This window comes from Molothrus aeneus, chromosome 31 (genome assembly GCF_037042795.1).
Source record: "Molothrus aeneus isolate 106 chromosome 31, BPBGC_Maene_1.0, whole genome shotgun sequence".
Lineage (NCBI taxonomy): Eukaryota > Metazoa > Chordata > Aves > Passeriformes > Icteridae > Molothrus > Molothrus aeneus.
In genome coordinates this window covers 1,063,810-1,091,226 of record NC_089676.1, presented here as the reverse complement: position 1 = coordinate 1,091,226, position 27,417 = coordinate 1,063,810, and the positions used below count along the sequence as shown (strand labels likewise).

Here is a 27,417-nt window from a genome sequence, read left to right as displayed (position 1 = left end):
TTGATTCGGACTCCGAGGGAGCCTGGGCGGGGCCTCTGCCTCATGCGCCGCAGGGTGACAAGCCCCAGAGGGGGGGTGTCACCATGGCGACCCCCGGCCGGCGGGGCTGGCGGGGCTGCGCGCCGGGGGTTGAGCTGCCGGGCTCCCAAATGGCCATGGCCAAGAGCCGCTGCCTCCAGCGGCCGCGCTTACACAGGCCCGGCGGGCACCCTGGGCGGCGCAGGGCGGCCGGACCCTTCCGTGGGCTGGTGGTGAGCGGAGCCGGGCAGCGCGGTACCGACGTCGGGGCGATGCATCGCACCGGGGAGAAGAGCCGTGCGGGGCGGTGGGAGTCCTGCCCCGCCACCCTCCGCAGCAGCGGTGGCTGGGCTGTGCTGGGGGTGCTGACGGAGAACGGACAGCAGCAGCAGCGGCCCAGCGGCCAGGGTGCTGCTGTTATCAAGCGCTTTTCTGGCTTTGAAAACACCATCACTTCATGTAGAAAAGATGAAGTGCCCAACTGCATCATCAGTGCTGCATCAAAGCAAGGTTTTGCTATCTACATAGATGATTCAGAAGATAAAGAAAACTACAGCTGCCAAAGTGTTTGAAGAGCTGGAATTAAGCCACTGTGAACTGGATAAACTTCGGACAGAGACTTTGTACTTGGCAGTGAACTTCCTGGAGAGGTTTCTTTCCTGCATGTCTGCTCTCAGAGGGAAGTTACAGCTTGTGGCAACAGCAGCAATTCTTCTGGCTGCAAAGTATGAAGAGATCTACCCACCAGATGTGGATGAATTTGTCTATATAACAGATGATACCTACACAAAGAAGCAGCTGCTAAGAACGGAACACTTGCTTCTCAGAGTGCTGGGTTTTGACCTAACAGCCCCAACCATCAGCCAGTTCCTCCTTCAGTATATTCAGAGACGTGGAATCTGTATGAGGACAGAGAACTTTGCAAGGTATCTTGCAGAGCTGAGTCTCCTTCAAGTTGATCCTCCTCTGGAGTACCTTCCTTCACAAATTGCTGCAGCAGCCTACTGTTTAGCAAACTATACAGTGAACAGATCTTTCTGGCCAGAAGAACACCTTAACATCGTGACACTGGGCCACCCGAGCACTTGAGGAAGGCTCACAGGTCATAATTAAAAATGAACTAGGGGAATGGGAACAGGGTTGGAGACTGGTACTCACAGGGCGAGGGTACGCAGCCGTTAAGAAAAATAATAAGATCAAATGGTGCCCACTTAAGTCGATAAAACCAGACCTTCAGGGTAAAAACTAATGAAATTTATGAAGTTTGTTTTGCAGGACTGAATCCTCAGACACCCCCGCGGCCTGTATACCCCGCTTCCTAAAGGCTGCAACGAATCATCAAGCAGCCCGATGGCAGACCATCCCGGGGTCGTGAAAGAACTCAATGACCAAACTAAAGGAGTGGCCGGCACAGAGAAGGACAGGGGGAGAAAAAACAGCTCAGCAAAAATGTAAAGAGGTATCCAGCAAGTAGAGTTCGAGCTCTGGCCAGGTTCTAGCTCTACTTGGATGGAATGCCAGGTAACCCAGAGTTCTTCCCTGTGTCAAAGGATCAAGGGGCGATTTGGAGGGAACATAAGTCCGGACATGGACTCTCCAAATCCTCTCTAATTTAAGATCAAACAGGTCGCAGACTCTGGGAAAAATAATTCGGTCCTAGGAGGTCAACTAAAACAAAAAAAACCAAAAAAAACCAAACTGAGGAGGTCCTACAAAGATATTCAAAGTATTCAAAGATAGGGTTCAGTCAGCACCCAGCACCATGACTTGTCACCTTACATTTTAAACAAGTTTGTGTCGGTATTTAAAAAACAAACAAACAAACAAACAAACAAAAACCAAAAAAACAAACAAACCAGTTAGAGATAGATAGCTTTCCGTTTGTTACAAGTTTATTGCAGTTGTGTTATATTGTTCAAGTTAGTTGCATCTTGCCAGTTACACGTTTCCTACTTGTCAGTTTTGCTTTATGCTTTTAACTGGTCATAAAAGGGGGGGAAATGTGGGGAAATATCGCGAGGTCTTGAGATATCGCGAGATCACGCAGAACACCTCCCCTTTTACTGTTACTGACCGTCACCCCCTGTTGTAAAAGACCCTGACCAACCATTAATAAGGGCCAGTTACTGTCCACCACATTGGTGTATGCATGTGCTTGGCCCGTGTGGCAGAGGCGCCGCCACTGAACCGTCCTCGACCCGGGACGCCACGCCCCAAGTGGCGGCAACACCCGGTGTCCCGCTGTCCCGGTGTCCCCCTGTCCCGCTGTGCCACTGTCCCGGTGTCCCGCTGTCCCTCTGTCCCGGTGTCCCCCTGTCCCGCTGTCCCTCTGTCCCGCTCCCCGCTGTCCCCCTGTCCCGGTGTCCCGCTGTCCCGGTGTCCCTCTGTCCCCCTGTCCCGCTGTCCCCCTGTTCCGCTGTCCCTCTGTCCCGCTGTCCCCCTGTCCCGGTGTCCCGCTGTCCCGGTGTCCCTCTGTTCCGCTGTCCCCCTGTCCCGGTGTCCCCCTGTCCCTCTGTTCCGCTGTCCCTCTGTCCCGGTGTTCCGATGTCCCTCTGTCCCGGTGTTCCGCTGTCCCCCTGTTCCGCTGTCCCGCCCGGCAGCCCCCGCGCGGAGCCACGTGGGCGGCGGGAGATTCAAACCTCGGGCGGAGCCACCGGAGCCACCGCGGCCATGGAGGGAGCGGGGCCGGGGCGCTGTGAGTGACCAGCACCGGCACCGGGGGGCACAAGGATGAAGGGAGCACGAATGTCCAGGGTGCAGGGGACGGGAGGGGGACAAGTCTGGGGTGCAGTGAGCTGGGGGAGGACAGGTAAGGCTGGGGGGGAGCAAGGGAATGTGGGGACAGGTAAGGCTGGGGGGCAGAGGATGGGGGAACAGACGGGTTTGGAGTGAAGGGGAATGTGGGGACAGGTAAGGCTGGGGGGCAGGAGATGGGGCAACAGACAGGTTTGGGGTGCAGGGGAATGTGAGGGGACAGGTAAGGCTGGGGGGACAGGGGATGGGGGAACAGACGGGTTTGGGGTGCAGGGGAATGTGAGGGGACAGGTAAGGCTGGGGGTACAGGGGATGGGGGAACAGACGGGTTTGGGGTGCAGGGGAATGTGAGGGGACAGGTAAGGCTGGGGGGACAGGGGATGGGGGAACAGACGGGTTTGGGGTGCAGGGGAATGTGAGGGGACAGGTAAGGCTGGGGGTACAGGGGATGGGGGAACAGACGGGTTTGGGGTGCAGGGGAATGTGAGGGGACAGGTAAGGCTGGGGGGACAGGGGATGGGGGAACAGACGGGTTTGGGGTGCAGGGGAATGTGAGGGGACAGGTAAGGCTGGGGGGCAGAGGATGGGGGAACAGACGGGTTTGGGGTGCAGGGGAATGTGAGGGGACAGGTAAGGCTGGGGGGCAGAGGATGGAGGAACAGACGGGTTTGGGGTGCAGGGGAATGTGAGGGGACAGGTAAGGCTGGGGGGACAGGGGATGGGGGAACAGACGGGTTTGGGGTGCAGGGGAATGTGGGGACAGGTAAGGCTGGGGGGACAGGGGATGGGGGAACAGACAGGTTTGGGGTGCAGGGGAATGTGAGGGGACAGGTAAGGCTGGGGCCCAGGGGAGTGTGGGGACAGGTGTGGGGTGCACATGGGGACAGGGACTCCGGCTGTGCAGAGGGATGGGGGCAGCAGTCGGATTTAGGGGTGCAGGGGGTTCAGGGGGAACAGGCAGGTCTGCATGTGGGTAGAGGGATGGCAGTGGCAAGGTGCCAGGCCCTTGGGGACAAACTGGGGGGGACATATTTTGAGGGATGGTTTGTTGGGAGGGAGCTGGGTGTCCCCCAGAAGTCATGGGTGCCTCCAGCACCAGCAGCAGTGTAAAAGGACCCCAAACCTGTAGCTGTGTTCCCCTGAATGCTTGCTCTGTGCCCTCCCCCACTCCGGTGCCAGCTCTGATGGCCGTTATTTGGGAAAAAGGGAAATTGGAAACTTTCCTTCCACTGCCACAAGGGCTGCGAACTGTGACGTTGGTGCCACTCCCACGACGGCTGTGGGAGGCTACTGCACCCAAAACCTGGCTGCCTTTCACAAATCTTAGTTTCAGTGGCCATAGAGGCTTCAAAAAGCCTCCCTGAGCAGGGGGCTCTGATGGGAGACCTCCTTTGTGCCCAGGTGAGCGCCTGACTGCCGATGAGATGGACGAACAGAGGAGGCAGAACGTTGCCTACCAGTACCTGTGTCACCTGGAGGAAGCCAAGCGGTGGGGCTGCACTTGGGGAGATCCTCGAGCTCACATCTTGGGGGGAAAAGGGGGTGGTAAGGGGAAGGGCAGAGGGAAGGGGTGGGGAGTGGCTTAGCTTTTGAAAAGCAGAGATTTCTTAGGGGAGTTTTTAGGGAGCAGCTGAGGGAAGTTGTTCCTTTTCCAGGCAGGATTTAGGGTTATGTTGAATTTTAGGGCTGTTCTGAGATCCTGAGCGAGCCCAGTGGGTTTTGGGTGATGAAACTCAGCGAGGTGTGATGGGATTTTCAGGGAAATGAATCAGGGAATCCTGTCCTGGGGCTTATCCTGCAGAATGCTGCTTGGATCCTGTGCCTTTATGGCTCCTCAAAGCTGGCTGGGGGGGTTGTGTGTTTTGGTGGGGGGATACTCAACCCTCCACCCAAACTAAAAACCACCCAGCAGCAAGGGCCTGAAGGCTGAGCTCCCCTGCCAGGGAGGATTTAACAGAATGTGGCTTGGGGGGGGTGTCCTTTGGGGTTTGTGACGTGCCCTGTCCCTGCCCTGCCAGCTGGATGGAAGCCTGTCTGGGTGAGGGGCTGCCCCCACCCACGGAGCTGGAGGAGACCCTGCGCAATGGGGTCCTCCTGGCCAAGCTGGGCCACTGCTTTGCCCCTGCTGTTGTCCCACTGAAGAAGATCTATGACCCTGAACAGACACGGTACAAGGTAAGGCTGTGGCACCAGAGGAAGGTGTCGTACCCCTTAGGGTGTAGCCCCAACCCTTTCCCTTGCTGGTGAGTGCAGAGTGAGGAAGGACTCATTGACAGCTGTGACAGAGTTCACAGGGGTCCAGGGATGAGGGAAGAGATGAGGATCTGACTCCATGTTTCAGAAGGCTTGATTTATTATTTTATAATATATATTACATTAAAACTATACTAAAAGAATAGAAGAAAGGAATGATAACAAAGTTTTGTGGCTTGGGCTCTCTGTCTGAGCCAGCTGGGCTGTGATTTGCCATTAATTAGAAACAACCACATGAGACCAATCCCAGATGCACCTGTTGCATTCCACAGCAGCAGATAATCAATGCTTACATGTCCTTCCTGAGGCCTCTCAGTTTCTCAGGAGGAAAAAATCCTAAGGAAAGGATTTTTCATAAAAGATGCCTGTGACAGACAGCAGTCACTGAGGGATTGCTCTGTAAGGGGGGCTGCAATGGGTTCCCTGAGCTGGAGATCACAGGCATTGCCTCTGTCTTTGACCTCCTGCTTTGGCTGGGTTGCTCTGGGGGCAAGGGGGACCCCAGGCCTGGAGAAGTTGGTGTTCAGCCTGACCTCAGCTCCTCTCTTCCAGACAGCTGGGCTTCACTTTCGGCACACAGATAACATCAACTACTGGCGTGATGCCATGAGCCACGTGGGGCTTCCCTCGGTAACGCCTCCCCTCTTCTCTCCCCAGCCAAGGGGCACACTGCCCTTTGCCTTGTGGCACTGCTGGGGGGGTGCTGGTATGGCAGGGGGGCTTTGTCTTTGCCCCTGATGTGTTCCTGTCTTGGTGGCAGATCTTCCACCCAGAGACCACTGACATCTATGACAAGAAGAACATGCCCCGGGTGGTCTACTGCATCCATGCCCTCAGGTGGGTGCCCTGGCCTGGCTCTCATGGGATGTGTTCATCAGCCCTTTGGTGGTGTCACCTGTCAGCCTCAGGTGACATAGAAGTGTCAGGAGGGATGTCACCCATGTGGGTTTGTATTTCAGCTTCTACCTCTTCAAGCTGGGGCTGGCTCCTCCGATCCAGGACTTGTATGGGAAAGTGAACTTCACAGGTATGTGCAGGGAGACCTGGGCTGGGACTTGCCAAGGGGGGTTTGCCACCAGTGCTCTGGGGTCCCGTGGCAGGAGGGGATGTGTGGAGTGAAAGTCTTGGATGCGTTTTGCCAAAATGGCCTCAGTTTTGGCAAAACCCCCATTGTGGGGGTTTTCTGCACCCCTCTTAGTCTGGCAGGGGAGTGGGGGCTCTGCTGGCTGCCCCTGCTCCAGTACTGGGCTATGAGGCTGGTGCTGAGCAGTGCTGCCTCTGCTCTGCTCCAGAGGAGGAGATCAACAACATGAAGCGGGAGCTGGAGAAGTATGGGCTGCAGCTGCCTGCCTTCAGCAAGATTGGAGGCATTTTGGCCAACGAGCTCTCAGTGGATGAAGCAGCAGGTGATGGGTGCCTGGTGGGGAGCAGGGCTGGGTGTCAGCCTGTAGCAGGATTTTGGCTCAGCTACCAAATCTTGTGTTTGGGGGGTTCCCAGAAGAAGGAAGGAATGATGAGTCTGACTCCGTGTTCTTAGAAAGCTAATTTAGTATTTTATGGTACTATATTGTATTAAAGAATACTATATTAAACTATACTAAAGAATACAGAAAGGATACTTACAGAAGGCTAAAAAGATAATAATGAAAACTCATGACTCCTTCCAGAGCCTCAACACAGCTTGGCAGTAATTGGTCATTAATTCAAAACAATTCACATGAAACCAATAAAACAAGCACCTGTTGGATAAACAATCTCCAATCCCATTCCAAAGCAGCAAAACACAAGGGAAGCAAATTAGATAATATTTTCCTTTTTTTCTGAGGCTTCTCAGCTTCCCAGGAGAAGAATCCTGGGCAAGGGGATTTTTCCAGAAAATATGACGGCGACAACCGAATGCCAAATTTGGGGCCAGCAAACTGGGACGGGGTGCCCTGGGAGGTGATGGTGGTCTGGGATGCAGTGGGAGGCACCTGGTTGTTGTCTTTGAGCCTGGCACAAGGCTGCAGGGGCTGGCACAGCCATTGCTAGGCAGCAGCAGCAGCAGCTGGGGTTCTGGATTCCCTGGCTTGCTGTGAGACTTCCCAGGTGCTGGGAACTGCAGCAGGCCTGAACAGGGCAGGTTCCCACCATTGCCCGTGGAATGTCTCGTCCCACTGCATGCAGGGATAAAGCAGATGGTCCATCCTGCCCCTCTGTGTCCCATCTCACCCTCTGTGTCCCTCCCTGCCTCCCCTGCAGTCCACGCCGCCGTGCTGGCCATCAACGAGGCGGTGGAGCGAGGAGTGGTGGCCCAGACCATGGAGACCCTGCAGAACCCCCACGCCATGCTGCTGGGACTGCGCCACGAGCTGGCAGGTGCCTACCAGGAGGTGCTGCACCAGGCCAAGCTGGAGAAGGGCAGCAGTGCTAGAAACAGGGTGAGGAGGGCACGGGGTGCTCTGGGGTGGATGGGAGAGGAGCAGCTCCTTTGCTGATGGGGAGGTGGAGGGGTCCCTTGGCCAGAGACCATATGGGAGCCCTTGTGCTGAGCAGAATCATCTCAGCAGGAGATGATTCCTCCTTGGGGGCTCACCCAGGGGTTGGGGCTGGGAATGAGCCCAGGCATCTGCAGGGGACCCTACCGTGCATAGTGGGGTGTGCTTGGGCAGAAAGCTCAAGCTGGGGAGTCCCTGTCCAGTGCCCACAGGTGATCCCTGAAGGAGAGGACATCTACGACTGGTGTCTGACCCAGGCTGAAATCCAAGGGAACATCAACAAAGTGAATGGTGAGCAAAGCTGGGGGTTCTCCAGGGCTTATGGTGAGACCGTGGTAGCCCTGGACATGGGGAGAGTGGTGGGCATAGCAGAAAGAAGTCTGCTCAGGCCAGCCTCAGACCTAGTGGGAAGAAGGGCTGGGTGTGCATTTCCAAGGAGAAATTAAAGTGATGGGTGTGCAGGCTTTAGCCATAGCTACCTTTGCTCCCTGGAGCTGTGGGATGATTTACCTGCTCACCTCTGGGGTGAACTGGCCTCTTGTAGTGCGTGGAGCCCTGGAAGAGGTGGACAATGCCCTGGAGAGACAGGATGTGCTGGCACTGCACTGTGCACTGCAGGACCCCAGCCTGGCCCTGCGCTGTGTCCAGCGTGACAACCTCGAGCTCTACTTGGAGCAGCTCAGCACAGACCGGGAGGAGAAGGCGCTGGTAGGGGCTGGCAGGAGCCTGGGGTGCAGGTGCTGCTGCTGGGGGGCAGCCCATGGTCCCCAGGAAGAGGAGGTTCCATAGGCTGGAGGCTCCCCAGCTTTCTGCCAGGCAGCCCATGGTCCCCAGGAAGAGGGGGTCCCATAGGCTGGGGAGTCCCCAGCTTTCTGCCAGGGGTCTGTCTGAGCACGGCTGCTCTGTCAGCACAAGCATGGTGAGCTGTGAGACCTGACAGCCCTCTGTGCCTGTGGCAGGAACTGGGCTACCTGGAGCTGCTGGAGCAGGAGGAGGTGCAGGCAGGGATCCTCACAGCAAACCAGAGGGACGAGAAGGAGCAAGCCAGTGAGTGCCTGGGTGAACTCTTATTGCAGCTTCTGCTGCCCAGGAGCTGCTGGGCATGCTGGCAGCCTGGCCCTGAGCCAGGGCACAGCCCCCCTGTGCCAGCCCCTGTCTGTCCCTCAGTGCTGCAGGCTGTCGGCCGGATCAATGCCGCTGTCCGCCAAGGGGTGCCAGCCAAAACCTTGGAAGCTCTGATGGACCCTGCAGCCCAACTGCCTGATGTGCATGCCCCTGCTGCCCCCCTGTACCAGCAGCAGCTGGCCCTGCTGCAGAGCCAGCACCCACAGGTGAGACACCCCAGGTGTCACAGTGTTCACAGGGGTCTCAGGACGAGGGAGGAGATGAGGATCTGACTCCATGTTTCAGAAGGCTTGATTTATTATTTTATGATATATATTACATTAAAACTATACTAAAAGAATAGAAGAAAGGAGGCTGGCTAAGAATAGAAAAAGAAAGAATGATAACAAAGGCTTGTGGCTCAGACTCTCTGTCTGAGCCAGCTGGGCTGTGATTGGCCATTAATTAGAAACAACCACATGAGCCCAATCCCAGATGCACCTGTTGTATTCCACAGCAGCAGATAACCATTGCTTACATTTTGTTCCTGAGGCCTCTCAGCTTCTCAAGAGGAACAATCCTAAGGAAAGGATTTTTCATAAAAGATGTCTGTGACACCCAGGGATGGGCCATGGGTGCCCTGGACGTGGGTGGGGTGGTCCCTTGCTGGGTCTGGGGTGCTTCCTTTGCTGCTGCTCCCCTGGGGAAGCTGGGCCTGGAGGAGGAGGAGGAGGTTATGGGGGTTCAGTGTCTCTGCCTGCTCCGTGCAGGGCGAGTTGGCACAGGAGGAGTTGTTTGTGGCTGTGGAGATGCTCTCGGCTGTGGCACTGGTTAACCAAGCCCTGGATGCCAGGAACCCCAGCAGGCTCTGGAGCAGCCTGGTCAGCCCTGCCCTGGGCCTCTCAGGAGTTGAGGATGCAAATGCACAGCGGTGAGTTGGGCTCTGTGTTAGGGGTTGGGGTGAAGAAATCTTGTGGAAAGGGCTGGTCAGGGGGCCTGGGCTTTTTGTGGGCTTGTTCCAGCAGCCTCCCTGTCCTGTGCCTTGCCTCTCCCCGCTGAAGGATCTGCTCAGATTGCACCAAGCCCTCCTTGGAATGCACTGAGCTCTGCTTGGAATGCTTCAGGTCATTGCCTTGTTTCTCTCCTGCAGGTACTTTGATGACTTGCTGCAGCTGAAAGTCCAGTCGAGGAAAGCAGGAGCTGAGTTCCTGAGCTGGAATGACATTCAGGACAGCATCAACAACACCAACTCATCAGTGCAGGATGAAAACGACCGTGAGTCCTGCCCACACGAGTTTGGGCATGCAGGGGGGTCGCAGATATCCTGGGAGGGAGGGATTCCAGCCCCGATGAGACACCGGGAGAATCTCACACCACCCTGGGCTGTGACTCCCTTGGTGCCTGGAGCTCGGAGGGGTTGAAGGACGTGTCCTCCCTTCCCTCCCCGCAGGAGCCCGTGCACTCCGGCTGCTGAACGAGGCGCTGCTGCAGGAGGACCCTGAGGTGACGCTGTCGGCGCTGCTGCTGCTGGCACCTGCCCTGCCCGACATCGCCCTTCCCACGGCCCCGCGCTACCACAGCGTCCTGGCCCGGGCACGGAGGCGGAAAGCCCAGGTGGGGTGGGGGGCATCAGCTGTGGAGACCCTCCCTGGCAGCGTGGCATCCCCCCTGGTACCCTGCCTTGCTCACAAGACTGTGAAATAAATAACCCCCCCTGGGGTTATTGTTGTTGTTATTGTTGTTATATTATTGTTATATTATTGTTATAATTATATATATTATATATATATATATAATGTATATATATTATATATATATATAATTATATATATTTACTTTCACTATTATATATTTATTATTATATTTATATATTATATTTCTTATTATATGTATATATTAGTTATTATTATAGTTATATTATTATATTACATTATTATATTTTATTATTATATTTTATTTTATTATTATAGTTATATTATTATATTTACTTTATTATTATATATTTCTATATCATAATATATTTATATATTATTAATGATTATATTTATATATTAGTTATTATAGTTATATTATTATATTGCATTATTATGCTTTATTTTATTATTATTGTTGTTATTATATTTACTTTTATTATATATTTCTTATTATATTTATATATTATAATATATTTATATATTGTTTTATTATATTTATATATTAGTTATTATAGTTATTATATTACATTATTATATTTTATTTTATTTTTATTGTTATATTATTATTTTTATTATTATTGTCGTTGTTGTTATTATTATTATTAGCAAAGCAGGAGGTGCCCAGCTCACTAGAGCCCATCTCCCCCATCTCCCAGGCCACACAGGACAATGGAGCTGTTCTTTGCTGGGAAGAAATCCAGGAAGGGGTCTGCCAGGCCAACCAGGACACAGTGGCAGCCAGGAGGAGTGAGTGCTGTCCCCATGTGGGTGCTGCTGGAGGCTGGGGGACAAGAAGGGGCTGATGTGAGCCCCTCTGCTCCCGCAGTGGCTCTGGGCATAGCTGCCATCAACCAGGCCATCAAGGAAGGGAAGGCATCACAGACACTGAGGGTGCTATGCAACCCTGATGTGGCCCTGCATGGGGTGGTGAACGCCTGTGCTGACACCTACCAGGAGCAGCTGGCGGCTCTGATGGCCACCAAGAGACCAGCAGGTAAAACCTTGGGGGCTGCAAAACCTCCCCTGCCCTGGGAGCCTGTGGTGCCCCCCCTGGCCAGGGTGCTCATGGGGAGCAGCACCCTGCAGCAGCTCCCATCCATCCTGGCATGCAGGGAGCACAAAGCCATGCTGGGTCAGGCACAGGCTGCTGGATGGGGCCGAGTTCTACCTGAACCTGCAGACCTTGGAGGGCAGCTGGCAGTGCCCACGCCACGGCAGCTTCAACAGCACACACCTGAGCCAGGAGGAGATGCAGGTATGGGCAGGATGGGCTGGGTGGGTGTGATGGTGTTTGCAGGGGTCTTAGGATGAGGAAAGAGAAGAGAATGTTGACTCTATGTTTCAGAAGGCTTGATTTATTATTTTATGATATATATTATACTAAAAGAATAGAAGAAAGGGTTTCATCAGAAGGCTGGCTAAGAATAGAAAAAGAATGATAACAAAGGCTTGTGACTGACCGAGACAGTCCAGACAGCTGGGCTGTGATTGGCCATTAATTAGAAACAACCACATGAGACCAATCCCAGATGCACCTGTTGCATTCCACAGCAGCAGATAATCATTGTTTGCGTTTTGTTCCTGAGGCCTCTCAGCTTCTCAGGAGGAAAAATCCTCAGGAAAGGACTTTTCAGAAAATATCCTGGCTACAAGTGGGCACTGCTGGCACTGAGCTGGTGCTGCCTGGTGTCCTTGCAGTCTGTCATCACCCGAGTGACGCTGGCCCACGAGCGGGAGCGCCTGTGGGCATCCAGGGTGGCCCTGGTGGTGAAGCTGCAGGCGCGGCTCCGCGGGTTCCTCGTTCGCCGGCAGCTCGCGGCACGGCGCCACGTCCTGCAGGAGCAGAGGCCAGCTGCCATCAGGATCCAGGTGACACAGCCAGCCAGGGCCTGTCCCTGCTCTGAGCACAGCCACACAAACCATGGGCAGCTCCTCGCAGCACCTTCTGGCAGGCCCTGGGAGGGGCCAGCGCTTGCTGCTCTCTGTTTTTACTGCCAGGACCCCTGAGGTGCTGCAGAGAGCAGTGAGGGGCTTGTTTCTCTCACAGTGGCTGCTGGTTTCCTCTTTCCCCATGCTCTGTTATTCTCTTTCTTCCTGTGCACCCTGAAAAATCAACGGAGTCACAGTGGCCTCACTCAGGTCTCTGCCTGGTGTAGAGAGGGGCCAGCGCTTGCTGCTCTCTGGTTTTACTGCCAGGACCCCGAGGTGCTGCAGAGAGCAGTGAGGGGCTTGTTTCTCTCACAGTGGCTGCTTTGGGTGCTGGTTTCCTCTTTCCCCATGCTCTGTTATTCTCTTTCTTCATGTGCACCCTGAAAAACCAATGGAGTCACAGTGGCCTCACTCAGGTCTCTCTACCTGGTGTCTTCTTGTGCCCAGGCTTGCTGGAGGGGCTACAGGCAGCGCAGAGCTTACCTGGACAGGCTACACTACCTGAAATCCAACACAGAGGCTGCAATCAAGGTTTGGAGGAGTCTTTCTACAGCCTTTGTTCTCGTGTTGGGCACTGTCACCTGCTTGTTCAGCTTGTGAGGGTGGCATCTACTCCTGCCCAGTGCAGAGGAGCCAGGGGGGATTGTGGCAGCTGGGCCAGGGCAGCGCGTGAGTGGACAGGGGAGAAAAAAAATCATAGAATAGAATTGTTACCATGGGCTCAATGAGGCTGGAAAAGCCCTTGAAGATCACTGAGTCCATCTCAGCACTGCCAAGGCCACCACTAACCATGTCCCCAAGTGCCACATCCCTATGGGTGTTAAATCCCTCCCAGGATGTTGAACCCACCACATTGCTGGGCAGCCTGTGCCAATGCCTGACCACCCTTTCCATGCAGAAATTTTCCTTAATTTCCAACCTAAACCTCCCCTGGAAGTCCTCATGATTTTTTCCCTCCACCCATTCCTTTTGGCCAAGCAAGTCCTTCCAGAATCCAAATGTTTGAACATCTCTCCCAGATCCAGGCAGCTGTGAGGATGTGGCAGGCACAGAGGAAGTACCAGGAGAGGCTGCGCTACTTCAGGCAGAATGTAAGGGATGGGCTGGGATGGGATGGGTGTCAAACAGCTCCTGGGACTGTGTTGGTGGGGATGTAGAGGGGTGATCTGGAGCAGTTGGATCCCTGTCCCTGAGTGCTCACAGTGCAGCTGGAAGAATTGATTCATCCTGGCATGGGGACAGATGGGAAGGAATAGGTACCTGGTGGGTCTGGAAGCCAAACTCTCAGGTTTTGTGAAGCGTGAAGAGAGCAAAACCACTCCAGTTCCATCAAAAAACAACAATGACTTCAAGATTTCCATTAAAAAGGGAAGGAATTTTTAGGGGAGAAAAGGGGAGGGTGTCAGCTGTGGGAAGTGAAGTTGCACCCCTGGAGTTGCTGCAGCTTCTGATATACAGTGAATGGAGGGGAATGACCACTGAGAAGGGCAGAATCCCAAAATCTCTCCTGTTTTGTAGAGATCCTCATCCCAGGCCTTAATACATTCCTGGCAGTGGGACCAGGCAGTGATGTGCTTGTCCAGCACTCCTTCACTCCCCACGTGTGTTAGGGACACCGTGGAAAAGCATCTCCCACCCCCTTGTTTGTCTTGGCAGATTAAAGCTGTAATTAAAATCCAGGCTTTTGTGCGAGCCAACAAGGCCCGTGGGGATTACAGGATGCTGGGTAAGTGCCTGCTCACTGCTGCTCTGAAGTGAGATGGCTAATTAGCAAGGGGACTCTGCCTCTCCCCTTGCTGGCCCTGCACAGTGGGGAGCAGTGATGAGCAGGCTGCTGGTGGCCCCTTGGCAAGGACAGGAGTGACAGAGCCTTGGTGGTCCTTGGTCATCAGCCCTGGTGCTGCCCCTGTGCCCCCAAAAGCTTCCTGGAGGTTTTTGCACAGTGTGGCTGTGTGCTGTCCCATGCCCTGCTGCTGCAAGAAGATGCTTTTTGGAGAGGAGGAAGGGGTGTCTGAGGGTCTGCAATGGGGGAAATTATTCACGGCCTTACTGTGCATTGCTGCAGTCCACACCAAGAGTCCGCCCCTGGGCATCATCCGGCGCTTCATCCACCTGCTGGAGCAGAGCCAGCACGACTTCTGGGAGGAGTCAGAGGTGCTGAGGCTGCAGGAGGAGGTGGTGAAGAGGATCCGTGCCAGCCGGCAGCTGGAGAGCGACCTGGACCTCATGGACATCAAGATTGGGCTGCTGGTCAAGAACAGGATCACTCTGCAGGTAGAGAGAGAGGGGGAGGACTTGGCTGCCTCATGCCATCCTGCCCTCCATGGCATTACAGCTTGGACTCTGCTTGATTTTTTAAGCAGTTGGAGGGGTTGGGGAGCACTAGGGTGTTGTCATCTTATTGCAAAAGTTCCACATCTTCTTGGTGATTTCTCATGGGCATCTCCTTGCAGCACTGACTCCTTCTTCCTCACATCACAACCAACAAACACCAACTCCCTTCTCAACCAGCTAGCCCACTCTTTTGTAGCACTCTTCTTCTTATTTGACACAGTTGTGGCCTATTAAGGGCAGGCCTGTTCCTGATCTTTGGTGATTAGTACAGCTGCAACTCCTCAGGTCTCAGAATCTCTGCTGGCCACAGTAACTCTGACATGTGTACAAGTCTCTTTTCCCAGCCCAGCTGTTGAAGAAGGAGTCAGGATTCTTTTGTTCTTGTTCTCAAAGTTGTTTATTGGTTCTTATCTATAAAATTCTTTCTCTGGCCTGCCGAGGTCTGTTCAGCAGGTCACACAGAGGCACACTGGTGTTATCTTTTTATACTAAAAACTACATGTACATTATTTACAATAACTTCCCAATACCTATCACCCATGTTAGACAGTGAGTTTCTACATCAAACCAATCTAAAAGTGCCACCATCACAGCAGAAGATGGAGGCCAAGAAGAAAAAAGACTGGACATGCCCAGATTCCTCCATCTTGCTCCCTGAGCCCCCATTCTAAAAACCCCAAAAATCAATTTTTCACCCCGTGATAAACTAACTATTATTCTACTTAAACTCTCTTGACTTGTAATTCTTCATATAAGGTTGGTAATTTTTTCCATGGGTCAAGATCAAAGGCACATGGGTCTTGGGCTCTGTGCCAAGGTCTCTGAGCCCCCTGGCAGGGGTTTGAGCCATCCAGGGCAGCCAGAGGAATTTCCTGTGTTCTCACTCAGGGCTGAGATTGCCTTCTGCACTATTCTCTTACATTCTATCCCTCCACACTAGGGTGCCTCTGGCTCTCCCAGAAATTGGTCAGAATTCCAGAGCCTTAGGCAGACCCCAGTGCTTCTCTCCCACCACAGGAGGTGGTGTCCCACTGCAAGAAGCTGACCAAGAAGAACAAGGAGCAGCTCTCAGAGATGATGTCCATGGACAAGCAGAAGGGGCTCAAGACACTCAGCAAGGAGAAGAGGCAGAAGCTGGAGGCCTATCAGCACCTCTTCTACCTGCTGCAGGTGGGGCTGGGGTGTGGTGGTGTTCACAGGGGTCTTAGGATGAGGGAAAAGATGAGGATCTGATTCCATGTTTCAGAAGGCTTGATTTATTATTTTATGATATATATTATACTAAAATTATACTAAAAGAATAGAAGAGAGGATTTCATCAGAAGGCTGGCTAAGAATTGAAAAAGAATGATAACAAAGTGTGACTGACTGAGACAGTCCGGATAGCTGGGCTGTGATTGGCCATTAATTAGAAACAACCACATGAGACCAATCCCAGATCCACCTGTTGCATTCCACAGCAGCAGATTGGTTACATTTTGTTCCTGAGGCCTCTCAGCTTCTCAGGAAAAAAATCCTAAGGAAAGGATTTTCCATAAAATATCCTGGCTACACTGGGGGGCTCTGCTGTGTCCCCCACAGCTGGAGGGGCAGTGCAGGGACCTGGCCCCTGGCTACCCCAGCTGGGCTACCTTGGTGTCCCTCCTCCCTGCAGACACAGCCAGTGTACTTGGCCAGGCTGATCTTCCAGATGCCCCAGAACAAATCCACCAAATTCATGGAGTCGGTGATCTTTACTCTTTACAACTACGCTTCCAGCCCACGGGAGGCTTATCTGCTGCTGCAGCTCTTCAAAGTGGCACTGCAGGAGGAGATCAGGTGGGTGTCCTGCTGTGGGAACAGGGAAAGGCAGGAGGAGATCAGGTGTGTGTGTCCTGCTGTGGGAACAGGGAAAGGCAGGAGGGGATCAGGTGGGTGTCCTGCTGTGGGAGCAGGGAAAGGCAGGAGGAGATCAGATGGGTGTCCTGCTCTGAGAAAGGCAGGAGGAGATCAGGTGTGTGTGTCCTGCCCAGGGAACAGGGAAAGGCAGGGGGAGATCAGGTGGGTGTCCTGCTGTGGGAACAGGGAAAGGCAGGAGGAGATCAGGTGTGTGTGTCCTGCCCAGGGAACAGGGAAAGGCAGGGGGAGATCAGGTGGGTGTCCTGCTGTGGGAACAGGGAAAGGCAGGAGGAGATCAGGTGTGTGTGTCCTGCCCAGGGAACAGGGAAAGGCAGGGGGAGATCAGGTGGGTGTCCTGCTGTGGGAACAGGGAAAGGCAGGAGGAGATCAGGTGTGTGTGTCCTGCCCAGGGAAAGGCAGGAGGAGATCAGGTGTGTGTGTCCTGCCCAGGGAAAGGCAGGAGGGGATCAGGTGTGTGTCCTGCCCAGGGAAAGGCAGGAGGAGATCAGGTGTGTGTGTCCTGCCCAGGGAACAGGGAAAGGCAGGGGGAGATCAGATGGGTGTCCTGCTCTGAGAAAGGCAGGAGGAGATCAGATGGGTGTCCTGCTCTGAGAAAGGCAGGAGGAGATCAGATGGGTGTCCTGCTCTGAGAAAGGCAGGAGGAGATCAGGTGTGTGTGTCCTGCTCTGGGAACAGGGAAAGGCAGGAGGAGATCAGGTGGGTGTCCTGCCCAGGGAAAGGCAGGAGGAGATCAGGTGTGTGTGTCCTGCCCAGGGAAAGGCAGGAGGAGATCAGGTGTGTGTGTCCTGCTCTGGGAAAGGCAGGAGGAGATCAGGTGTGTGTGTCCTGCTGTGGGAACAGGGAAAGGCAGGAGGGGATCAGGTGTGTGTGTCCTGCCCAGGGAAAGGCAGGAGGAGATCAGGTGGGTGTCCTGCTGTGGGAAAGGCTGAACTGCATCAGCTTGGATGCTGTCCTCTCTTGTCCTCTCTGCTGCCTCCTGCTTGGAGCACACACAAACACGGCTCCATGCCCTCATCCCATCTGCCCCATCTCTGTCCCCAGGTCCAAGGTGGACCACGTTCATGACATCCTGACGGGCAATGCCACGGTGATCCGGCTCCTGGTCGGCTTCTACCGCAACATGCCTGGGCAGAGCGCCCTGAGGCACATCCTGGCTGGCCCCGTGCAGGAGGTGCTGCAGGACAGGACCCTCAGCATCAACACAGACCCCGTGGACATCTACAAGGCCTGGATCAACCAGACTGAGTCACAGAGTGGGCACAGAAGGTCAGAGCCTGGGGAAGGAGGCTTGGCTCGGCCACAGGGTGCTGGGCATTGAGATGGTGATGGGGTCCTGTGCTTCCTTCACAGCAAGCTGCCCTATGAGGTGAGCCCTGAGCAGGCTCTCAGCCACCCCGAGGTCCAAAGGAGGCTGGACATTTCCATCCGCAATCTCCTGGCAGTAACAGACAAGTTTGTCTCTGCCATCACCTCTTCTGTGGACAAGATCCCGTGAGTGTCCCCATGGTTTCTGTGCACACCCCAGGAGTGCTCTGGGCTCTCAGGTGTCTCCAGCAAGGCCTTAGAAAGGAGGTTGGATTATGGGGGGGCTTCCTGGCCCCTTTGCTGCTGCAGGATTGAGTTACTGCACTGTCAGCAAGGGGAACCCCAAATATCAGCAGCACCTCATGGGTTGGTTTGTTTTTCTGCTCTGTTTCTGGGCAGTTTACTGCTGACATTGAGATGCATGCCAGCTTTGTGGTCATCTCAGAGGATGAAGGCCTCCTCCAGAGATGCCTGGGTTGGCAGCAGGGAGGGGGGAAGGAGCTGAGGGATGCTGTAGCTGCCAATCCTGCCTGTGGGCTTCTCCATCACCCCAGGGCTGGGGGTTTGCTGCTCCTTGGATGATGGGTTGTAGGACTGGGTCATCAGGGTGGACTCACATGCTGATGGTCCTCTCCCCACCTCTCCTCAGCTATGGGATGCGCTACATGGCCAAAATCCTGAGGATGTCCTTGGTTGAGAAATTCCCCAAGGCCCCAGCAGAGGAGGTTGATAAGGTACTGTGGGGCTGGGGCTCCTGCATGGTTTGGTGGGGTTCAGCTGTGTCTGTACTTGAAGGGCCACAAAAGGTCCTCTTAACTTAAAAACACCTCCAAGTCAACATTTTCCTTGAGCCCCTAAGGAAATGCCAAGGGTGGGCTTTTCCCCTGCACTGCCATCTCTTCCAGGAGGGTCCTACCATGCAGAGCAAGGATGAGACATCCTTCCCTGCTGAGGTGTCACCTCCTCGGGCCCTAACCCAATTGCTCCCCAGCCTGTCTCACGCCCTAGATCGTGGGGAACCTGCTCTACTACCGCTTCATGAACCCAGCAGTGGTGGCCCCTGATGGCTTTGACATCGTGGCCATGTCAGCCGGGGTGGCCCTGCGCCCCGAGCAGCGCCGCAGCCTGGGCTCCATCGCCAAGGTGCTGCAGCACGCCGCCGCCCACAAGGCCTTCCAGGGGGACAGTGCCCACCTCTGCGGGCTCAACCGCTACCTGGAGCACACCCACAGCAAGTTCAGGTGATGGTGGTGGGCTGGGAGGGTGGCTTGGAGCCCGTGGCAGGGGTTTGGGGCTGAGCCAAGGGGTCCCACCCTGCAGGAGGTTCATCTCTGCTGCCTGCTGTGTCCCTGAGCCTGAGGAGAGGTTTGACATGGATGAATACTCAGAGATGGTGGCAGTGGCCAAACCAGTCATCTACATCACCGTGGGGGAGCTCATCAACACGCACAAGGTCAGGGCATAGAGCTCATGGCAAGCTCTGTTTCCTCTGCTCCCACCCCCTGGGCTTTCTGCTGAGTTTCTTCCCATTCTTCTGTATTCCACCCCTGGCACAGCTTCCCTCTTCCTGACCCCTTATTTTCTCTTCTAAGCAAGGAAATAACCTAAATTCTGCAGGTTTGTCCTTCTGCAAACCTCAGATCTTCTCCATTCCCTCTTGGGTGTGAAGGGTGACCCTCCTTCACTCTCCATTTGCATCCCCCTTGCCACTGATTCATCCCTTGCACTGTCCAGCTCCTGCTTGAGCACCGGGACTCCATCACATCACACCCCAGTGACCCCCTGCACGAGCTCCTGGAGGATCTTGATGAGCTTCCTACAGTCCAGTCCCTGCTTGGTAGGTTGGATTCTGGGACCAGAAGGGAGGAGGGTGGACGTGGATACACTTTCCTTGCACAGAACTTGAGCTGGATTGCTTTGGGCATGGAAAGCCAGCCCTCTGGAGCCCAACAGAGCTAGCAGGGCTCTCTGTGCCCTCACAGGGGAGAGTGTTGCCAGCCTGGGAGACAGCAGTGCTGAGCAGCTCTCCCAGCTCAGCAGAACAGAGATCTCCCTCACCCTCACCAACAAGCTGGTGCCAGTGGCCAGCAGCGAGGAGAGTGACACGAGGAGCCTGCTGCTGAGGTGAGTCTGGGCTCTGTGGGCATTAGGAGGGGGCTGAGATGCTCAAGGAGGGCAAGAAACCCTTGGGAGGCAACTGAATATTGTGTGGAGTGTGATGGTGTGGAGCGGATGCCTGACATCTCCCTCTGGTCTCTAGCACCAAGCAGATGCTGGTGGATTTGATCCAGTGCCAAGCAGGAGATTCCCTCCCAGACATCCTGTGGACACCAGCCTCAGAGCATGAGGTGGGATGTGTGAGGCTGCTGCTAGGGATGAACTGAAAAACTTGGTGGGCAAAGGGTGAAAAAGTTCTCAGCAAAAAGCTGCCCTGCTCCTCTCAGAGGTTTGGCCACTGATCTTGTGATCCAGCAGTGCCCGGACTCTGGTTTTCAGAAAAATTACCTGTTCTGGGCCACATCAAAGTGTGGGTGAAGGAGTTCTATAGTAAATTCAAGGCGACCCCTGTGGCAGGGAGAAATGATTAATCTGACTCCATGATATCAGAAGGCTAATTAATCACTTTATTATACTGTATTATTCTATCCTGTATTGCAATACATCTGAGCTGAAACTGCGCAAGCACTCAACTGCACAAAATGTTGTGTCTGTCTGCTGACCGACCGTCGGGACACAGTTTGCAGAGGTTGGTCAAGGAAACAAAACACCACCACTTTGGGGAAACAATCTCCATATTGCATTCCACTTTGGCACAGCACAGGTGCAGCAAATGAGATCAGAATTGTTTTGATCATTCTTTTCTCTGCTTCTCTCAGGTTCACAGAATGTGAATCCCACAGAGTTCGGTTGTTCCGTCTCTGTTTCCCATTCCAGCTGTGCTCCAGGCTGACCCCTTCTCATCCCTAGGAAGCTGCCCATGAGCACCTCGTGTGCCAGCGAGCTCTGTGGGATGCCCAGCCCTCTGCCCAGCAGCTGAAGCACCACCCCTCCCTGGCTGCCAACAGCCAGCTCTCCATGGAGGAGAAGAAGCGCAAGGTCACCCGCAACCTGCGGCGCTTGGAGAGCCTGGGGCTGGTGCGCTCTGCCAACCACTACCAGGAGCTCATTGATGAGCTGGCCAAGGTGAGCTGGGGGGTGTTGAGTTGGGAATCACCCCTAAACCCCCAGAGGTCCTGCTCTGGTAAAGCTCCTGATGACAAACGTTGGTTTTCTGGCGCTGCTGTTTCCTCCAGGACATCCGGAACCAGCGGCGGCACCGGCAGCAGCGCCGCAGGGAGCTCCTGAAGCTGAGGCAGACCCTGGAGGGCCTCGATGCCAAGACTCAGTTTTATGAGGAGCAAATTGATTATTACAATCAGTACATCAAAACCTGCCTTGACAACTTGGCAGCCAGCAACAAGTGCGGTTCCTTACCAAAAATCAGTAATTTTTTAAAAAAACCTGTTACTTGTTCTCATTGCTCTCTGGTTGTTGTGAGTCCTGGAGGTGCTGGGAATCCAAGAGGTCACAGGTGGCCAGAGATGAGCTCTCACCATGCGGTCCCTTCTCTTCCAGGGGCAGTGGGAAGAGCAAGAAGCTGCCATGTCTGCACTACACAGCAGCCCAGCTGTGGGAGAAGGGGGTGCTGCTGGAGATCCAGGACCTGCCACCCAGCCAGTGAGTGACCCTGCTCCAGGGGAGGAGCTCCTGCTTGGGGTTATTCAGTGCAAGGCCAGCAGCTGGACTCGATGCCCTCAGAGATCCTTGTGGGTCCCTTCTGATCCAGGATATTCCATGATTCTATGAAAACTTGGGCAGGTAGAGGAAAATAACAGAAGAGGAGGATGCGTGTGGGCCACTGTTGTCCTGCCATGTGGGGCAAGTTGTTTTGTGTAGGAGAATGCAGGAAAGTTGGGATTTGCAGTGGGGTTTGGGCTGTGGGTCTGGCTGCTGTGCTGAGGGGGTGCCCTGGGTGGGTCAGCTGCTCCCTGGCTGTGTTAAAACTTTTGGTAGTGAGTGGCTCTGTCTTCCTCAGGCTCAAGAACGTGGTTTTTGACATCATCCCCTGTGAGGAATCAGGGAGGTTCCAGGTGAAAGCCAAATTCATGGGCATCGACATGGAGGACTTCCAGCTGCACTACCAGGTGGGGAGCCTGTCCTGCAGCTCTCAGAGTGTTTGTGCTTGAGATGACCCCAAGGTGTCAGAAAATCTCTTTTTCCCAGCCCTGAGGTTGAAGAAGGAGTCAGGATTCTTTGGCTGTGGTTTTCAAGGTTGTTTATTCTCTATTATATGTAACATTCTTTTTCTGACCTGCTGAGGTCTGTCCAGCAAGTCAGTCCATGGCACACTGACTGCCCCAGAGGTGATGTTATCTTTTTATACTTAAAACTACGTGTACATGATAAAAAATCAGGGGCTAGGGTTTAGTTGGGGCATACCCTTAAGGAGGTGGGGAGCCTTCCTTCTTTAGCTTAAAGGGCTAATGCTGGTTCATAGCTCCTGAATGATCAGGATGATATTAGAGAGGATCAGCTTTCAAAGCTGGCGAGTGGGGTGGATTCTACTACAATTGCTATGAAGCTGTGGTTGGCTCACAATAATTTCCCAATAATTCACAATAATTTCCCAATACCTATCACCTATATTAGACACTGTGTTTCTACTCTAAACCAATCCAAAAGTGCCACCATCACCCAAAAGATGGAGGCCAAGAAGAAGAAAGAAGAAGGACACGGCACGCCCAAATCCCTCCATCTTGGCTTCTGAACCCCCATTCTAAAAACCCCAAAGTTTTACTTTTTCACCCCATAACAAACTAACTGTCATTCTCCTTAAACTCTCGTGCCTTCACATAAAGTTGGTCATTTTCTCCATGGGTTCAAATCAAAGGCACAGGTGTTTGTGACTCTGTGCCAGGGTCTCTGAGCCCCCTGGCAGGGGCTGGAGCCCTCCAGGGCAGCCAGAGGGGTGTCCTGGGTTCTGACCCAAACCCAGCTCCCTGTGCCCGGCCTGGGCACCCAGCAGGGCTTCCCTGGCTGGGCACAGTGGCAGTGAGAGTCCCCTCTCCCACAGGACCTGCTGCAGCTGCAGTACGAGGGCGTAGCAGTCATGAAGATGTTCCATAAGGCCAAGGTCAACGTCAACCTGCTCATCTTCCTCCTCAACAAGAAGTTCTTCAAGAAGTGACAGGGTCAGGGGTGGGGCCAGAGGGAAGGGGAGCAATAAGAACCTGCCAGAGCCATCAGGGCTGGTGGTGCCAGGGCAGGGGAGCTGCTGCTGGCCACGGAGCTTTCCTGACTGGGGAACACAGGCCCAGCCCCAGCCCTGGGCACCCTGAGCTTGGTACTAAACCAGTGCCCAACCTCCCTGCAGGAGGATGCAGCTGCCAAAGCTTTTGCAGCATGTGTTGCTTTTAAAACCTATTTTATCTGGGTGTTTTGGCTGTTTAGTTCCTGTGTTGCCAACAGCCAGCTGCCCACTCTGTATTTCTGGACACTACACAGCTTTTACTGATATAATAAAGGTATCTTATTTATCTATTTATCTAATCTATCTATCTATCTATCTATCTATCTATCTATCTATCTATCTACCTATCTATCTCTCTTTATATCTCTCTATATATCTATATAGATATATATATATTGATATATATATAAATATATATATTGATATATTGAAATATATCAATATATAAAAATATATATTGATATAAATATCTATATAAAAAAATATATATATTAATATATATATCAATATATATAAATATATATCTATATATATCTATATATAGATATATCAATATATATCAATATATATATTGATATATTGAAATATGAATATATGTATTTATATATAGCTAACCATATCTATATGTATATAGATATGGATAGATAGATATAAATATAGATATATATATATATATATTTCTTACGTAAATATATTTCTTCCTCACACTAAGGCTTGGGAAATGTCAGAATCAGTCTTTAGATGGAGGGGTAGTGAGAGGCCAGAACAGAGAGGCAATAACTGCTTGTGAAGACACCTGTGAGTACATTGAGGTGCAATAGAAAAATTTTAATTTTATGCAGAGGTTTACACATGGGAAGTGTTGGTTTATAAAATGCTGTGGGTCTCCCTCCCTGCTCAGTAACTTCCATGGGACCTTGAGGCAGCTCAGGGTCCCTGATCTATTGGCATCCAAGCTCTGTCTTGTCTTTGGAAAGTGATGTTTGTTTGTGAGGCTTTTATGTGTTTTTTTCTTTCCCTCCTCTCATAGAAATGCCTCAAACTGTGCTTATTCTATCCCCATCCATGCTGGATTGCTGCTGTGCTGCCTCTGCTTGTAAAGATGTAAATAAAGACGCATCAGAAATTAAAATAAAGACGGATCAGAAATTAAAATAAAGACGTATCAGCAAATGCAGAATTTTTCTGGATGATCATTTCCCTTTGTTTCCCAGGCTGTTTGAGGCTGCTGACATTTCCTACAGCCCCCTCAGCTGCTGGCCAGGGAGCAGCTCCTCTCAGCACTGCAGAGTCAGGTGCTGAGGCACCAGCTCAGCTCCTGCACAGGGAATTTAGGCCACTTTCAGACACACTTAATTCTTAAATAAATACTATGATTACATCTCCTAAAGACTATGATTATATCTCTACAGGAATGAAGTGGGATCAAGTTGCAGCACTTTTCTGTGTTTAAAATAGGACCAGGCTGCCATTAACCTGTTGGATGCTGCACCATCTGCAGGGACAGGATCCTGGGGAAGTTGCTGCTGCACAATACCCATTACCACGTGGGTTTTTATCTTCTGCTCACCATATTTGTTTATTTTTTTTCCCTGCTTGCCTTTAGAGGAGGATCCAGCATGTCTCTGGCTGTGCTTTGCTGCAGCCAAGCAGCCACTAGCTCTGCACCAGCAGCATTTGGCAAGCTGAAACCCCTTTTTTTGGGGTGCTTTGGGGATGGAGGAGAAGCCTGAGGTAAAGAACTCCACCTAATGACACCAGTCCCAGCTATTCACTAAGCACAGTTGCAGCAGGGGCTGCAGGGGACTCGGGGTTGCTGTGGAAAACGTGATTTATGTTTTGTTTTTGTCTCCTGGGAAGTCGTGCTGTGGCCAGCCATGACTCAGAATCAGGGTGCCACCTCTTGCCTGCTGCCCACACGCTTTGGAGAGGAGCTGGGAGGGGAAAATGAATCCCTGGGAGTGCTGGAGGAAGCCTGGCTGGCTGAGCTCCACTAGGTGTCATTGCAAGCTGGGGAGAAGCGCTCGGTGCCGGGTGAGCACAGCCCTGCCCAGGGCTCCTCGGTGGCCGCAGAGGCTCGGGGTGGCTCCAGCTCCAAGGATGGATCCCCCAGGGCAATCCCAGCACGTCCCAGGGCTGAGGGTTGGAGGTGCAGGAGCTCCAGCACAGCCTCTGCTGAGCCCTGGGCTGGTGCACACAAAGGGAGCTCGAGGAAAAGCAGCTCCTGCCCCAAGCTGGCACCATCTGAGGGCTGTTATTAGGGAAGGGGAGAAAAGGAGAGAATTTGGCTCCCTCTGGGGTTTGTATTTCATCCCAGAGAATCCCGCAATGGTTTGGTTCAAAGGGACCTTAAAGCCCATCCAGTCCCACCCCTGCCCAGGGCACGGACACCTCCCACCATCCCAGGGTGCTGCAAACCCCATCCAACCTGGCCTTGGGCACTGCCAAGGATGCCACAGCTGCTCTGGGCACCTGTGCCAGGGCCTCCCCACCCTCACAGGGAAGAATTTCCTCCCAATATCCCATCCAACCCTGCCCTCTGGCAGTGGGAAGCCATTCCCCGTGTTCTGTCACTCTGTGGGCACAGGGAGGTTTTGTTTCACCTTGCCCAGCCCCAGCACATCCTATCCAGCACCCAGGCACCACCAGCACTCCCTGCATGGCAAAGGGCATCGCTGTGCTTGCATTAATGCCCCCAAAGGGCATCCCTGTGCTTGCACCAATCCCCCTGCACACCCAGCTCTGGTACAGCATCCCCAGGGCTGTGCTGAAGGTGCCACCTCCCCAGATCCCTCGGCAACTCAAGCCTTGCTCCCGCTCCCTCCTCACTCACTGCCAGAATTGCCTCCAGGAGCACAAAGGAGCTGCCAGATGGGTGGACTTTGGGGAAAAAAATAAAGTTAAAAAACAAAAGGAATGAGGGAGTGGGACCGTGTTCACAGGGGTCTGAGGATGAGGGAGGAGACGAGGATCTGACTCCATGTTTCAGAAGGCTTGATTTATTATTTTATCATATATATTATATTAAAAATATACTAAAATAATAGAAGAAAGGATTTCATCAGAAGGCTGGCTAAGAATAGAAAAAGAAGAATTAATAACAAAGGCTTGTGGCTCGGACGGAGAGTCAGAGCCAGCTGGGCTGTGATTGGCCATTAATTAGAAACAACCACATGAGACCAATCCCAGATCCACCTGTTGCATCCCACAGCAGCAGATAATCATTGTTTGCATGTTGTTCCTGAGGCCTCTCAGCTTCTCAGGAGGAAAAATCCTCAGGAAAGGATTTTCCATGAGAGATGCCTGTGACAGAGGGAGGGCTAAGAAACCCCTGTGTGTGAGTGGGTGCATGTGTGGAGACGTGCGAGAGGGAGAGGAAATTTCCTGCACCGGGGTACAGCAAAGGCATTCAGCTCTTCACATCTCACCAGGCTGGTTTGGTTTGAGTCCTGCAGCCCCAGGGTGTCCCTGCAAACCCCAGAGTGTCCCTACAAACCCCAGAGTGTCCCTGCAAACCCCAGAGTGTCCCTGCAAACCCCAGAGTGTCCCTGCAAACCCCAGAGTGTCCCTACAAGCCTCAAGGTGTCCCTACAAACCCCAGAGTGTCCCTGCAAACCCCAGAGTGTCCCTGCAAACCCCAGGGTGTCCCTACAAACCCCAGAGTGTCCCTGCAAACCCCAGAGTGTCCCTGCAAACCCCAGGGTGTCCCTACAAACCCCAGGGTGTCCCTACAAGCCTCAAGGTGTCCCTACAAACCCCAGGGTGTCCCTACAAACCCCAGAGTGTCCCTGCAAACCCCAGGGTGTCCCTACAAACCCCAGGGTGTCCCTACAAGCCCCAGGGTGTCCCTGCAAACCCCAGAGTGTCCCTACAAGCCTCAGGGTGTCCCTACAAACCCCAGAGTGTCCCTGCAAACCCCAGAGTGTCCCTACAAACCTCAGGGTATCCTACAAACCCCAGAGTGTCCCTGCAAACCCCAGGGTGTCCAGGGGCTCTGCCCCCCAGCTCCTGCTGGGATGGCACAGGAATCACACCCCGCTGTTCCCTTCTGATTGCAGCAGCTTCCTTGTGGGAGAGGGGGAAAAAGCACAAAGCAAAGCAGGGAGAAAATAAGAGGGGAATGTTTGCCGACTGTCTGCTGTGTGTTGTTGCTGTTTGTTGTGTTTCTGTGGTTGCTGTGGCAACGCTGGGAAGGGATGCCAGGCTGCAGCATGGTGGGTACCAGCACAGCATGGTGAGGAGCTGGGGATGGAGGGCTGGGTGAGGCTGGGCAGGGCATTTATGGGGTCACATTTGGGGCCCAGCTCAGCTCCTGCCCTCCTGGCGAGCCTGGGGTGGGTTCTGGTTCATATCCCAGGGT

General features: G+C 53.3%; 1 protein-coding gene across 1 annotated transcript; it reads left to right on the top strand.

Moving 5' to 3' along the window:
• Window positions 1-4,181: 4,181 nt before the first annotated feature.
• Window positions 4,182-22,994, top strand: IQGAP3 (IQ motif containing GTPase activating protein 3). Its single transcript, XM_066568135.1, has 37 exons — window positions 4,182-4,261; window positions 4,791-4,947; window positions 5,578-5,655; window positions 5,786-5,862; window positions 5,985-6,052; window positions 6,318-6,431; window positions 7,267-7,461; window positions 7,731-7,793; window positions 8,047-8,210; window positions 8,462-8,549; window positions 8,670-8,833; window positions 9,377-9,537; window positions 9,757-9,881; window positions 10,057-10,220; window positions 10,957-11,047; window positions 11,127-11,294; window positions 11,413-11,555; window positions 11,999-12,169; window positions 12,677-12,760; window positions 13,249-13,320; window positions 13,886-13,955; window positions 14,295-14,503; window positions 15,581-15,733; window positions 16,218-16,381; window positions 17,504-17,728; window positions 17,813-17,953; window positions 18,417-18,501; window positions 18,776-19,008; window positions 19,088-19,220; window positions 19,502-19,604; window positions 19,750-19,891; window positions 20,028-20,115; window positions 20,735-20,950; window positions 21,061-21,227; window positions 21,383-21,484; window positions 21,843-21,951; window positions 22,881-22,994. Exons 1-37 carry the CDS (start codon window positions 4,197-4,199, stop codon window positions 22,992-22,994), a joined length of 4,866 nt encoding a protein of 1,621 aa, XP_066424232.1. The 5' UTR covers window positions 4,182-4,196.
• The last annotated feature ends 4,423 nt before the right edge of the window (window positions 22,995-27,417 follow it).

Coding starts and splice junctions, on each gene's coding strand:
- IQGAP3 (XM_066568135.1), top strand. CDS start 4,197: ATGGACGAACAGAGGAGGCAGAACGTTGCCTACCAGTACCTGTGTCAC. Junction 8,211..8,461: donor ACCGGGAGGAGAAGGCGCTG/GTAGGGGCTGGC, acceptor TGCCTGTGGCAG/GAACTGGGCTACCTGGAGCT. Junction 10,221..10,956: donor CACGGAGGCGGAAAGCCCAG/GTGGGGTGGGGG, acceptor CCCATCTCCCAG/GCCACACAGGACAATGGAGC.